This window comes from Panthera uncia, chromosome A2, assembly GCF_023721935.1.
Source record: "Panthera uncia isolate 11264 chromosome A2, Puncia_PCG_1.0, whole genome shotgun sequence".
Classification (NCBI taxonomy): Eukaryota; Metazoa; Chordata; class Mammalia; order Carnivora; family Felidae; genus Panthera; species Panthera uncia.
The window spans coordinates 110,608,573-110,624,218 of record NC_064816.1 but is presented as its reverse complement, the minus strand read 5'-3'; the positions used below and the strand labels follow the sequence as shown (position 1 = coordinate 110,624,218).

Sequence of the window (15,646 nt, the reverse complement as noted above, 5' to 3'; positions counted from 1 at the left end):
CTAGTGCTGGCCCATACTTGGCTTTTAGCAATTTGTTTAAAAAGTTTAGCTCAAGTCTTCTAACCTGCTTGCATTGTGGCCTGTCTATCTTCAGAGGTATCTGTCTGCCCTTAGGTTTTAGGCTACTTGGCTGCCCTGTGACTTTAGCTCCTTGCTGGATTCATGGAAAGCTAGGATTTTCTAGATTATCTGACTTTATCTTGTTTTTAGGGTGGATAACAATGCTGTTTCTACTTTTTAGGCCTCACTTGCACCCTTGATACAATTCATACTTCTTTATTTTTGTTGGCAGATGACCAAATCATTATTTCTGTGTCCATTGTTATCATGTATCTAATTTTTAGAGTTTGGCCATATCTTTGAAAATGAATATGCATAACATACACTCTTCCCCCTCCCCCCCAGTATCTACCTGATATTTGCAGCATATATCATATACACTTCTAAATGACTGTAAAAATGCAAAGAAGTAATTACTTAAGATACTGCAAGCCACAGTAGTTGTAGATTCTCACTAAAATCTGTGGGAGTTACAGAGTAATTTGACCATAAAGTGTCTGAACATTATTCTATGATACATAATTTATTATGCTCTGACTTGTTTTGAAAGTGTAAAATGCTTTGAGATTGCCTCTTTTTTTTTTTTTTTTTGATATCTGGCTATAAATAGACATGTTCTTTAGAGAAGAAATATAGATCTATAAAATTTTCTTTGCTATTAATAGCATTTTCGGATAAAATTGAAAGGAATTCAGAGATATAAAAATAAGTTTTCCAGGAGGGTGGCATGCTAAGCAGTGTGCTAATGTGATCTATTATTTTACTCAGCAAACATTTTCTCATTGTATTTTGTTCAAATATACAGAATCAATTAAAAATAATTAATACTTTCTTCATTTAATTTTATAGTTATAATGGAGAATGGGATCTAGCTCAAAAAGCATTGGATGATATTATATACAGAGCTCAGCTAGAATTATATCCAGAGCCATTGTTGGTAGGTGCCTCACTTGTTTATGTAAATTTTGTAATTTAAGATTTCTCATTTTAGAACTATAAATTGAGAAGTAGCCATTCATAGTGCATTGATGCCATTAAACTCAGTGATTCATGCTGTTATACTAGACATATTTTATGCTTGAAAAGGTGTATATAATGGAATTTGAGAATTTCATTAAGCTAACTTCTGAGATATTTAATAGTCTTTTAAACTTACAAGAATGTTCTCCTTAACATGCTAGAGCTGCACTTATGAATTAGCATTAAGCATTTAGAAATATAATTTCAATATTTTGGAATTTTAAATTTCATCACTTACATATTATTTTTAACCACAGTTTCCGGGGTGCCTGGGTGGCTCAGTCAGTTAAGCATCCGACTTCGACTCAGGTCATGATCTCACGGTTTGTGGGTTTGAGCCCTGTGTTGGGCTCTGTGCTCATAGCTAAGAGCCTGGAGCCTGCTTCGGATTCTGTGTCTTCCTCTCTCTCTGTTCCTCCCTTGCTTGCACTCTGTCTCTTTCTCTTTCAAATATAAATAAACATTAAAAAACAAAAAACCGATAGTTTCCTTCTGAGCTCTTACTCCTTATCCTAGAAGATTTACATATCATTTTAGGAAATACATTGGAGAAAGTATGATTTTATAAAACCTGTTAAAATTTGGCATTTTATTTGATGTAAGGGTATAATACGTCTGTTAATACCAATCTGAAACTGTATTTTTTCCTTAGGTTGCTAATGCCATAAAGGCTTCATTGCCTCATGGTGCCATGAAGTCTAGTAAGGAGGGTACAAGGTGTATTCAAGTTGAAATCACACCAACTTCCTCTAGAATATCAAGAAATGCAGTAACCAGCATGTCAATAAGAGGTCATAGGTGGAAAAGACATGGTAAGAAATAAAAAAGTCTTCAAATTAGAGGATTGTTGATTCTATCACATTTTTGTCTGTATTTATAGGGCTATAACTTCTAACTTTAGTAAATAATATCATAGTGGCATGGATGAAAGCTGTTGGATCAACTCCTAAATCATTATCCACAAGTGATAAGCAGTAAGGAATACAGCTCCTTATGTTACATATATGAATGAAAATTTATTTAAACATTGTATTTGTTTTTAAATTTATTTCAATAGAGTAGGAGAGTAGGAAAATGCATGTTAAAATTATTCACACATGGGTTTCTGTTCAAAACTATTGGCAAATATTCCTAAATGTTTCTTATTTCTCAACTCTTTGGCAAGTAAACTTGCATATTGAAACAGAACAAGTAATAGGGACTTTGACATTTTCTTTTGTACTTCCTGGCAAAGAATGCCATCTTATTGATACAACGCTGGGCATTTCTATTTACTGGAAGTTAATTTTCTTACAAGATTTTTTGTTTTAATATTTCTCCTTGATTTCTTCATTTTACTACTTAAAAATTCTACTAGAAGTTTATTTTATTTACCGTGGCCTTCTTAATGCTTTCTCACTTCTCCCCCTTTTCTCAAGATTTATTATTTTTAATTTAATTTCTTATTCTTTTGGTAACTCCCCCCCTACCTACAAGTTACTGTAGTGGCAAGAATCAGTGTAAGATTACTATCACCTCTCTCAGAAGGTAATCATAGGACCAGAAGCAAAAAGCCACTTCTGTGCCCCAAGCAAACATATATATTACTGTTTTCTTTTTCCTGTAAACTGTGATGAAAATGGTAGCTCCTATATTTGGTTCCAGTTGTTTTTATGGTCTCTGCAGAGAAATGCAAAAGTGAGAAGAATATTATTCATGGTGAAATAGAAAGTTCGTAATAAGAACATTGTTCCTACTTAGGAAATCTAGGAGATAATGTGTCAAAAGGGAATGGTGATGGAAAATTCCAGCTTACCCAATGATCATTTTTGTTTTTTTAAAGTATTGTGACAGTTGTTGAAATTTCTTTAGAAAGGCATAAAAGAGGTGATAATGTTTGCCATTAACAAGGCAAATTTTGTTACAATTTAAACATACAGAGTCTAAACATACTTCAGTTTCTTCAGTGAAAATTATGCTACTGAATGGGACTAGATTACAGGTAAAAAGTTGTTTAATTAGTATGATGGCACCCTAGACTTCAGATTTGTGTTTTGGCATTAATAGGTGAAAATAGGCTTACAGGCAACGAACCAGATCATGTGGGTCACTGTGGCCGTAATCGCTCCCAAACTACTGTAGGAAATGCAAAGAATGAGTTTTAATTCCTTTTCCACATTCCCTTCTTGCTCATTAGGTGACTGTATGGGGAATTAGAAAAGAGTATATAAGTTCTGCTATTAAAAATATGAAATATTGAAGTTCAATTGTATCTATGCATGTGTGTGTGAGAAAGAGGTATATGTATATTTTCATGCATGCATTTAACAGAACAAGATGTGCACCCTGCAGTAAAATAAAAGCAATTTTCTAGAAATATTTTATAGGAATAAATTACCAAAATAAGAGATAAGACTACCTGAATATGCTGTATCTATTTGATTCTTACTATCTTCCAGATTCCATTTGGCTACTGTTTGAGGAGTTGGTCCTGTGTCTTAATGCGATAGCCTTGTTAAAATAATCTCTTTTATCAGCTACCCCTTATGCTCATTCAACCCTCAAAACTCTAACACTTGGATAACTCCCACTTATGTTGACAAAAAACATCACAGATGAGGATTTAGAAGAGAATGAACTATTAAAAAAGCAAGTCAGGTTCACGGAGGCAATATAGAATATGGCTTATCTTGTTTACCACTCTTCTGTAGTTGTGAATTCTCTTTTTCCAGTGACTAAAATACTCCTACTTTAAGATACTTATTTATCTCTACAGGTAGGTTGCATTCTCCCTTTTAAGGGTAGTCTTGGCTTTCCTTCCCAGAGCGCTGTTTTTCATTGTTAATCCCATCCTGTTGAATTAAAAACTACTGTTTTCCATCTTTGTGATCCTGATTCCTACTTGAACACCTTATTGTTTTGGGCTTTCTAGCCCACTGGCTTCTTGTGGGGAAGATAGGTAACTGTGCTTTGGTTGTTAAAATATATAGGCAATTCTTAAGTTATAAATGGATTTTTTATATATTAATTATATAAATTTTAACAAAATTACTTTTACATTAATTTTTGCAGAAACAATGTTAAAGGGTTTGTAGACTTCAGGGTGAACCACAAAAGGCTTTCATCCCATAATGTTTCTGAAGCATAGTGCTATAGGATGTAGGTTTAGTTTATGACTCTGTGGGAGCACATTTAGAGCTTCTTTATTTTATGAAACTGTTTCCTGTTCCACCTGTATCCTTACCACTCCCTTACCACACCAACCCTCGCAGGAGGAGGGATTTCATATCAGACCCCAAACTGTATCACACAGTAGGAACATGGAATATGCAACTTTAAAACAGTGATGATGAGGGCTGGGGATAGAGAAGGGACAAGACACATGAACTTAAGACATATTTCTTTTTTTTTCCTTGTCTCTTTCTTTGTTATTGTTAGTGCCAGGAAAGAAGAAAGCAGTTGGCCCTTTTTTCTTTCCGTGGGTCTCTTCCCTTTTTCTTTTCTGTTTTCTTATATATATGTCTTTTTCAAAAATTGAGATATAATTGACTAGTAATACTATGTTAATTTCTGGTGTACAACATAATGATTTAATATATGTGTATATTGCAAGATGACCACCACTCTAGACTCTACCAAGTCTAGTTACTATCCATTGCTACACATAATTACACATTTTTTTTCTTGTGATAAGAACTTTTAAGATCTAGCAACTTTCAAATATATGATACAGTATTATTAACTATAGTCACCATGCTATACCTTACATCCCCAGGACTTACTTATTTTATAACTGGAGGTTTATACCTGGTGACTGTTTTCACCCATTTTGCCCACCCCACCCCACCCCTGACCTCTGCCTCTGGCAACCATCAATCTGTTCTCTGTATCTATGAGTTTGGTGTGTTTGTTTGTGTTCCACATACAAATGAGGTCATATGGTGTTTGCCTTACTCTGGTTTATTTTACTTAGCATAATGCCCTCAAGGTCCATCCACATTGTTGCAAATGACAAAATTTCCTTCTTTTTTATGGTTGGATAATATTTTGTTGTATACATAGCACATTTTCTTCATCCATCCATTGATGGACATTTTTTCTCCTTTTTCCAACCTATCTGGGGAGAAGAGGGAGAGGAGTAAATGAGGTTCTCCTATGGAAGCAGCCAAGCAGAATTTCTTTTTTTGTTTGCTTATTTTCTTTCCATCTCTTGTTATTAAAGAATATAGATAATTAAGTCATATATTAGTATGTTTGCATATCTGGGTCACCGATGCATATGCATATGCAAACAAATGCATTAAATTAGAACAATTAATCACATATATTCTTTTCTCTTATTGTAACAGAAAAAAACTTTATCTTTACAGCAAATGCTAACTGATATTTTAGTGATTTTAAAGTTAATTTGGAACAGTTTTAATTTCTTACATTAATTTTTTTTTTTTCTGAGCTCTTCTAGAATGTATTGCAGATCTGCCATTCTTTTCTTTAAGTTAAGAATGATCCAAAGCTTATGTTTTAATGGAAAGTATTCTTTTGGAAGGTAAAAAATTAATAGTTTTAACATTTCCATACATTTCAGAATTTATATTCTTATTACTATTGAAAAACAATCCAAATTTCTAGGATTATATTTTGATCAGTTTTATTTGCTTGGCCCTTTATTTATATAATAATAACAATAGACTTTATTTTTTAGAGCAGTTTTAGGTTCACAGCAAAATTGAATGGAAAGTGCAATGTCCATGTACCCTGTGACTCCTGCCACGTCCCCCTCCCCCCCATGTATGTCCTCCTCCACTATCAACATCCTATGGCAGAGAGGTACATTTGTAAGGCCCTGTAATTTTACTTTTGACCAGACAGTGTATCCTCATATCAACTAAATAGGGTGACTTTTAAGGAAAGTTTGGTTTCTACAGACTTATTAACTTAGACATGTTTGACGATTAGCACATTTGCCTAATTTCCCCCCACTTCTCACTTGATTATTTTACTATTGTACTGATATGGCTTAACTTAATGTTGTGTTTTCAAACTTTTTAAAATTTGTGTATACATTTCTGAGAAAAGTTTAATGACTTTGTAATTCCATGCCAATACATATGTTTGGAAAGTAAAATTACAATGTAGAACTGCTGCTTTTGACTTTTAAGGGTCATCATTTCAGAATTAATAGTTTTATTTATATATTATTAATTCTTTTGAGTATATTGTGTTTTACTTAGTGTATATTTTTTAAACCTAGATTTTCAGATGACCTACAGATTGAAGGCTATTTAGAAGTTATAATTTGAAAGTAAAATGCAACTAGGAAAGGATAATAATAATCACTTAAAAAGGATTAAGATAAGGGAAGAAAGAGTAGATTATAACCAAAGCAAGAATCAAAATGAAAACTCCAATTAAAAAGAAGATAAAACAGTGAAAAAGATTATTGAAAATTTTAAATTAATAATAAAAATGCAATTCTATTACATATATATTTCCTTTAAAAAATAAACATAAGTAGCTAAAAAGAAAACAGAAAATATCTCTTTACAATTGTGCTTCAATTCTATAGTAATTCTTAAATGTTACTTCTAAAAGCTTTCTTCATCATCTACCATTTCAGCTATTAATAGACCTTTTTCTTAAATCCCTGAATGATTTTCCACCACTTTAAGGTTCTATTATACAATCTGTACTTATTTATTTCCTTGTACTTTTTCCATTCCCTCTCCTCTTCCAGAACAAATTTAATTGCTGTTTTTTTGTCTGTCTCCCTGCACCCCCCACCCCCCCCCCCACCAACCATTATGACTCATTCTTCTTCCACTTAAAAAAAAAAATATCTATACTTGGAAGAAGGTAACCAACTTTTCTCTGTTCTTTTAAAACACTTGTTAAAATATCACTTCTTTGTTCTAGAAAAGTCCCCTAATTAAGTTATGGTTGCAAATAATGAGTGCTTATAATTTTTGCCAACTGGTTATCTAATAAAAAGGCTTATCTAGTGAAATCCCAATTCTTTATTACTGCCCACCATTGTTTCTACTTGTGCATTTATTTGTGAGATAATGAGGCAAGTAAGTGAAAAACATTTGGTATGATTCAAAGCATTACATAAAAGCCGATTGTTAACTCATTAAGGACTATTTAATTTGTTTCATTAGCTACACCATAATTGTATTCTTGATAAGTTTTTATTAGCTAGCTTGCTGTTCGCATGGTCCTATATTTGAGCTTTTCCATAAAATGATGTTTTTTGAAACTTATAGTTTGGATTTTCTCAATTTGAGATAAACATTTAGTGTGAGTAAGTATCAGACACAAAAGTATACATGTGTTATATAATAGTAACAACCAACTTAATGATTTTTTTTTTTTTTTTGTAATTTTTGCAGCCCTGAAGTATAGTATCCTAATCTGACATTTATATTACTGTTACAGTCTGGACTTTTTAGAAGGTTGTTTTAATACCTGTTGTCTCACTTAATCCCAAATTAACATGAAAATAGAATAGATTGAATTTGTATTTCTCATTTATTTGTTGTTACAACTGTTTGCCCAGGTAGGTATCAATAATAAGAACAGTATTTATAAATTAGGTCCTTTTATAACATTGTATTTCATGACTTTGATTTAGTCAACAATACAAAGTTTTAAGTAGTGAAAAAGAACTAAAAAAAAAGAACTACATATATATTTAAGTCTTCAACTTAATAATACAAAATAAGTACACTGAGGATTTTAGGGTACTTAATAAATTATATGAAATGTTTAAGTGAAAAATAAAATAAAATACAGTTTACATAGATTAAGTCTAAAAAAGTGAAGTTTCATGTTATAGCAGTTTGATCACATTTTTAGCATTAAGTTTCTATTTAATGGATATTTAAATAAATTTAAATGATTATAGCAAAATTCAAAGAGATCTGTGATTATACTTTTTAAAAATGATGAAAAGTGTGATTTGTTTTAATTTGTTCTAGTGGTTTAGTACTAACATATTAGATGAGAAAAGAAAAAGAACAATAAAAAGATGCAGTTCATGTTGGAAAATAATTTATTGATATAGAAATTATTATTAATTTGATTATCACTAAATATCTAACTGTTGAACAAGTCTGAATAATTATAAGAAGTGTATTTCAGTTAAATATTTTAGAAAATAATTATTTGTAAATATTTCCAAACATTTAAGGTAGACTCTTCCTATATTATGACATTATGAATGTCATGTCTTTTTTTTTTTTTTTAATTTTTTTTTAAACGTTTATTTATTTTTGAGACAGAGAGAGACAGAGCATGAACAGGGGAGGGGCAGAGAGAGAGAGGGAGACACAGAATCTGAAACAGGCTCCAGGCTCTGAGCGGTCAGCACAGAGCCCGACGCGGGGCTCGAACTCACGGACCATGAGATCATGACCTGAGCCGAAGTCGGACGCTTAACCGACCGAGCCACCCAGGCGCCCCATGAATGTCATAAGTCTTGAGATGTCACATTTATTTTGTGAATCTGATTTTATGAATTTATGAGAAAAACATTCAATTGAGGAGAAACAAAATTGCTAATAGTTATGAAAGCATTTTGAGAAACACAGAACTCATAATTTTAAACCAAACATAGCAAACTCTTAAGAATTGGTTATCGGAATTTCACATCTGTAGATAGAAATGTATAATGCTTATGTATTTATTTTAAAAGTTGCCTTACTTGTTAAGGAAATTAGAAAAAATGATCTGGCAGTTTTATAAAAAGGTTGAAATGTTTTTAGAATCATTTTGAGATGCTCCATTATTTTCAGATTCTAAAATACTATTTGAGGAATAAATTTTTCTTTCCTGATATAGATGATAAAACATTTGGGCCAAAAATAAGCATTTCTTTCTAACCAAAATTAGCTCTGCGTGAATTTTAACTGGCACTCTTGGTATGAATCTTTATGGTCATGGAGGACAAAATAAAATATTAGGAAATATTAGATGATCACAAGAAAAAGGACAGATTAGCCAGAGCTAAAATATCATGTTGTACAATTGACACATATAAATAAACATTAGGTTGAAAGAGAAAAGCCTCAGATATCCTGGCTTAGCCAACTTTAGAAGAAAACAAAAAAATCTTAGTCTATTTCTAGGGAAAATGAAATAAAAATGCTTTTCTACACAGGGTAGCAAAATATTTCAAAATTATTGGTCTTATGAGGCAAAAACACTTATTTGTAAATCATTGTGTTCTACATTTTTTGTTAAGGAGGCCTTCCATTAAGGAAGAGTTCTTGCTATGGTTGAGGATTTTATTATTGTTACTTATCATTGAGCACTGCCCTTCCCCCCCCCCCCCCAGCTCCCCAACCATCACACTTTTAGGAGCATTTGTTACACATTGCACACAGAAGAAGAAAAAAGCTTTTATAGATAGTTTTGTAATACATGTTGCTTACCTGGTTTTGGTATGTCTGGTCATGAGGATTTTTTATCATCATGAAGGATTCACCTGTTCTGGCAGCATCCATATGTTGCACATCTCAAAGAGGTTTTTTTTTTAACCTGAGACTTAATAAGGACAACAAAAGAAGTTACTGAGAATGACTGTATCCGCCTCAGTAAGAAGAATTGTATCATTTCCTATATACGCAACAAAAGCTAAAGACTTGACTGATACTTACTTAAGGAAACAGGCAATAGCTCCTAAGCAGTATGTTTATAAATAAATCATTCTAGGGGCACCTGGGTGGCTCAGTCAGTTAAGCATCCAACTTCAGCTCAGGTCATGATCTCATAGCTCATGAGTTCAAGCCCGGCATTAGGCTCTGTGCTGACAGCTCAGAGCCTGGAGCCTGCTTCCAATTTTGTGTCTCCTTCTGTCTGTGCCCCTTCTGTGCTCATGCTCTGTTTCTGTCTGTCTCTCTCTCAAAAATAAATAAACATTAAATTTTTTTTTAATTAAAAAAATAAATCATTCTAGTCCATACTGTGTTTTTCTTGGTGCCCCAGACTGCTCTTTTTTTTCTGGAACATCTACTTCTGGCTTCAGGACCCATATTTCTAAGTCTTAATGTTTGTTGATGTCTTTACTCAGATTGCAGCTCATTAACTGCAGGGTCCTTATTCCGTGTTTCTATGGAAGCTTTGATTTCTTCTAATCTGCCTTGCAAATTACTGGCCCAGGCTATAGATTGTTACAGTGCTGTTTTTTCTAACCCAGGGCACGCTTCATACTCAATATTTTGTGTTACATAAGTATGACTTCTGTTGATAAGAAATGCTAATAAAATACACACAGTGTATCTGTGTACCTGTCAATGGCTGCCCATTGCAATCAGAACAAAATACAAGGTCTACACTTTGGCATAGGTGATATGGTATCTTGCCTATCACTTTGACCTGAAGTGAAGACCAGACTCATCTTACTTTCTAATTCTTCAACACACTAAGCCATTTCTGTCTTAGGAGGTTCATACTAGTAATTTGAGATATTTGAGCTGAGGTTTGAAAGATGAGAAGAAAGTGCCAGCTTGAACTGTCTTCTTCCACATCATTATGTAGACAGTGACTTTTCATCATTCAGATCACATCTCAAATATCCCTTTCTCAAAGAGGTCTCCCCAGACCATTCATCTTAAGTAGACTTTCTCCCCTACCATCCTCCTTTACTCTTTCCCATTATGCTTATTTTCTTCACTGCATTTTCCATCTAAAATTCTGTTGTTTCCTTAATTCCCATACTGTAGTGTAGGCTCTGGGAGGGCAGGGTCTTTGGTTGGCCATTGTATCCCCAGCATCTAAAACATTGTCTGGCATATAATAGGTGCTCAATACATAGTAGTTGAATGCATAAGTGAGTGAATGAATGATAAAGAAATTTATAGTATAGACTGAGCAATTCATTCCTTCTTTTTTTGAAAAACACTGTAACAACATGATAGTAAACTGAGTAGAGGGATATTCACTTATAATCCCAATTCTTAAAGAATTATCATTTTATAGGTTTTTCCATATGTATATGTATTTTTCATAGTTGTGCTCTATTTAAAATTTTTGATGTTTTGCTTTTGTTCATTTAATGTTGTCAAGCATTTTCCTAAGTTCTCCTAGTAAGTCCAGTTGTTTTAATGGCTACATAATACCACATTGACTTGATATTCCATCATTTATTCAACCATTTCCTTAACATGTTAAATAATTTGTTTCTAACTTTTTGCTATTATAGATAACACTGCAATGAATAGCTTAATGACTATAGATAGCATTTTTCTTCTACTGAATAGGATAAATTATAAACATAAACTGACTGGATTAAAAGGTATGAAGCTGTTCAAATATATTATGACATTTAAAATATTTATATCTTATAAATTGCAAAGGAATGTATATCACTTTATTTTAGAGCTTACTCAAAAATACTTTTCATAATGTCAAAATGGCATGATGCAGATGTTTAAAGGATAGGTTAATTTTTAAAGCTTTGGCTTGTTTTATTATTTTCACACATATTTATAAAATACTGTAAGTGCCTTGGGTCATAACCAGATTCCTTTTGACTTACAAAGTAGTCTTAGTACAAAGCTGTGTAGAGTCTATGGATAAATGATATTCCTTTATTTAAGTTGTCACTTTTAGTAAATAGGGAAGCCATAAAAAAAAAAAAAAGCTATAGCTAGGATAAGGAGCTTCATGAGTGATGTAATGGGATAGATATTTGGGATTATAAGATTACATATGAGGGAAAACACAACTTTTCGTGATCAGTTTTAATGATATTTGCAATTTGTTTTACCTTTTTTTTTTTTCCTCAAAGCTGGAAGAAATTTTATAGGGAGAAATGATTTGAGTGACTTTGAGAACCAATTTGGAAATGTCTTTTAAAGTATTCTTTAACTCTCCTTATTTCTGTATGTGGGGAGAAGTTTACCTGTTTGTAGAGGTTATACAAATAAACTATTCTTTGAGACATTTCTCTTTGGATCTTTTTTGAACTTTTCGAATTATTTGAAGTCAAATGTAAGTATTGTTTTTTATAGGCATAGAACAACCATGACACCTTTTGCATAGATTTAACATTAGATTCTGGGCTTTCAAACATTATGTTCTATTTTCTAATACCTTTATTCCCTTAAAACATCTCCTCTCTAATTTTCTTAAAGAAAGATTAACTTCTTCTCCTTTGCTCTTTTATCTAGAGCATAATATGATTTATTATGAACTGTAAATTTAAAAAATGTATATTTTGGACATTATTAAGCATTTTACTAAACCTGCATTTAGAAACGGCTACTTCACTTTTCCAAAAGAGACTTTGCTTTTCTCTGCCATGTAAAAATTCTTATTAGCATAAGCTGTATATAATTTTTTTCTTTTTATGTAGTCAGGTAACACTTTCCTAGTTTACCTTTGTCATGTCTTCTCCATGATTTTTCACCTTTATTGTTTTTAATAATAATATCACCATGTAACAGGACATTCATTTAATTTATCAAGCAAATGTTAATTGGGCACCAACTATATGCAAGCTACTTTCTCAGGTACAAGGTATGCAGGAGTGACCAGACAAAAGTCCCTGCCCTCGTGGGACATGATACATAAATAATTGTATTAGAGAGTGATTAAGTGCTGAGAATAAACAAAGTAGAGAAGAGAGTGTATGAAATATGGGGGACATTGAAACTTGATGGGATGATCAGGGAAGGTTTCACTGAGAAGGACATTTTTGAGAAAAGACCTGAAAGAAGTAAGGAGATGAGCCATGGAAGTAGCTATGTGGGAAAGAGCATTCCAGGTCTAGGGAATAGCAAGACTGGTAAGAAAGCGTGTTCCGGGGGATTGGGTCACATGTGGGGGAAGAAACTGGAGAAAAAATAGAGAGCAAAATCATGTAGCAAATGTTGGAGTTATGTAGTTATCTTTATTCTGTAATTTTCCTGAGAATTTAACTCAAATTGATTTTGAATGAATTGAAGAGTTAGACTATAATATGTTAGAGTTAGACTATAGTATGTTAGAATTGACATTTGGAGTCAAAAGATTTTGCTGTTTAGCTCACCCGCTGAATAGTTAACTCTTTCTGAACTTCAGTTTCCTTGTCTGTAAATGGGAGAGAATATAATTGAATAATATACCCAAATACTCTAAAAAAAACTGTTTACTGCCGTTCAAATGTAAGTTGTGTTGTTTTTTATTCTGTTAGGCCACCAATGAATATCTTTTAAAATTTGTTAAATTTTAGTATTCATTGGCTTTGCTATGTCTGGATATTTCTACAGTTCATAATTTTTTTGGACTAGATAGTCCCTTTAATAGATCTTTTGTGAAAAAGCTTCTATAACATAAATGGACAGGTCTTGCCTGTCACCCAACAGCGCCATGATGATTTTACTCTCAGTTGCAGTGGCTTCTGGCATTTACCTCAGATTTTTACTTGCCTTTACTTTGAAGATAGCTATTAGCAAGGGGAAATAGGCTCTGTTGGAATTTTTTAATCTCATTGAGGTAAAACTACCTCACTAACATGCTTTGGCCTGTTTAGGAAATAAACATTTCATTTAGAGAACCTCTAGTCAGAGGTTTGTGAAGCTCTAAGTAAATGGGAAATTATTATACCAGCACATTGGCCCCCCAGCCCAGGGTAACATGAAGCTTCAAGGACCTCCTGAAGTGCGTATTGCTGCTGGGTATGAAGTACCTAGGACATGCATAATAACTTTTGCTTTAAGTTTTCAAAATTTGAAAGAATTTGTTAGAATAGAGCATTGGTTCTCAAACTTTGCTGCACACTAGTCACTAGGACCTTTTAAAAATCCCAATGTCTAGGTCATACCTCATACTAATTAAATCAAAATGTCTAGCTTGAGAGCCTGGTAGGAGTAGTTCTTAAAGACTCCCAGGTGATACCAGTGTGTAGCAAAGTTTGAGACCCTTAAGAGTATGTGGCTCTGGCCTCCATTCTTTTACTACCTATTATTGTTTCACGTGCTTTAGCACCATGAATGGGAGCTTGATAATCCTATCATGAGGAACATTTGAAAGTAGTAGGTAGTATCTCTCAAACAGATTTGTGTTCCATGTTTTTTTAAGAGTATGTACTGTTTTACATAGTCTTGTGTTGTTTTGAACTTTAATTTTCATTATGACCCATGGTAGATATATTTATGTTATTTTTTTCCATTTATTACAGATATTTCCTTGGCAACTTTAAATAAAGCCATGCTTTGTGATTTAAGACACAGAATAAAATGTTTACAAGTTTTAGCTGGTTAGGAGTTCCATTCCTTTGTTTTGATTACAATGGCTATTTTCAGAATAAAGGACCAACAGCCAAGTTGTTTTTCCAATCCATTTTTATTTCTCTCCAGCTTAGTAATGAACTGTTATAGGCTGACCTAAATTTATGGTGTGAGTACAAATCTGAAGGAATAGAATATTTAATTGTATTATAGCTGCATTAATATTTACTAATGCACACAATGATTGGTGTGTGAGATAAAAACTGACTTGCAGCATTAGTAACCTTGATATTATGAGTGAATAATCATTTTCCCAATTTTTTAGTTTATTAAGTCAGCCTCATTGTAATTTAATTAAAAAAATAGAATTTTAAATGTACAAGGGGAATTCCTAGGTGTCTTGGTTCCTAATGTTGACAAGAGCCAGAGTTTTGGCTGCACATCCTGGAACATTTGCCCAGGGCTTGACCTAAGTTCCAGTGGTTACAATACTATCTTTAAACAATAGAAATTCTATTTTGATTTACAAAAAAATTTCTGTTTCATGGTCCGTGTCAAATGTGTGTGTGAAAAAATGCAGAACATGAATTGATGCTCCGTGAGTTTTTTCATTGTCATTTAAAATTAAAGAACATGACCCTGCTGTTTCCAGTACTGTCAAAGTAATGAAAATTATGGAAATTTCCACAGTGCAGATATTTGGCTTAATTCATAACATTCAGTTGTCCAATTTTTGTTTGGGATCTTTTGTTTTTCTTGTTTTGCATTTTTAGTTTGTTTTGTTTTCAGCCATCATTTTGTCTTATCATCTTCAATTCTAGAGCAACCTGACAACAGTAATGATACCAGTGAATTGGGCATCCTTGTCATTCCTGAGATTAGTGTCACAAATGTGGCCGGAGAGAGAACCGGGAATGGGGAAAAAGGCAGAACACTAGGAGAGATTGATGCTCAGCATATACAGGGTGTGCAGGAAACAGCCACAGATCCTAGAACTGAGAGCAAAGGCTTGCCAGAGATCAGGAGGCAAAAATCTGTAAGAAAAATGATGGAGGATGGAATAAACTCACCTGGCAGAGTGCAGTTTTAGCAGAGCACTTTCTAGCTGCCCTCCAAGGTATCTCATGGCACAGGGCCACTGCTGCATGTCTTAAGCAACAGTTGCACAGTCACAGAAATTTTGCATGTCATCTAATAATCAAAATGCATGAATTATGCACCACAATTTCTCAATGATCTAATGCTCTTTGGAATGGTCGTACCTATATTTTCTCTGAATAAACTGTTATAAAAACTAAGGCAGAAGATTACTTCCACAGTAATTTTCTGCTTATATTTTGAGATCTAAAATTATATTTTATCTTTATATTTTTAAC

At 33.0% G+C, this 15,646-nt stretch overlaps 1 protein-coding gene across 3 annotated transcripts in view; it reads left to right on the top strand.

Moving 5' to 3' along the window:
* HYCC1 (hyccin PI4KA lipid kinase complex subunit 1) overlaps positions 1–15,646 on the top strand; it is a 139,467-nt gene that overhangs the window by 83,173 nt on the left and 40,648 nt on the right. For 2 of the 3 annotated variants that reach the window (XR_007460263.1, XM_049642904.1), the window contains exons 9-10: positions 910–997; positions 1,733–1,892. Coding sequence is in view for 2 of the 3 variants with exons in the window: in XM_049642904.1 (XP_049498861.1) it covers positions 910–997; positions 1,733–1,892 (248 nt within the window). In the remaining variant the exon portion in view is untranslated. Of the gene's footprint in view, positions 1–909; positions 998–1,732; positions 1,893–15,091; positions 15,388–15,646 lie in introns of all 3 variants that reach the window. The other variant, XM_049642903.1, reaches the window with a different exon arrangement.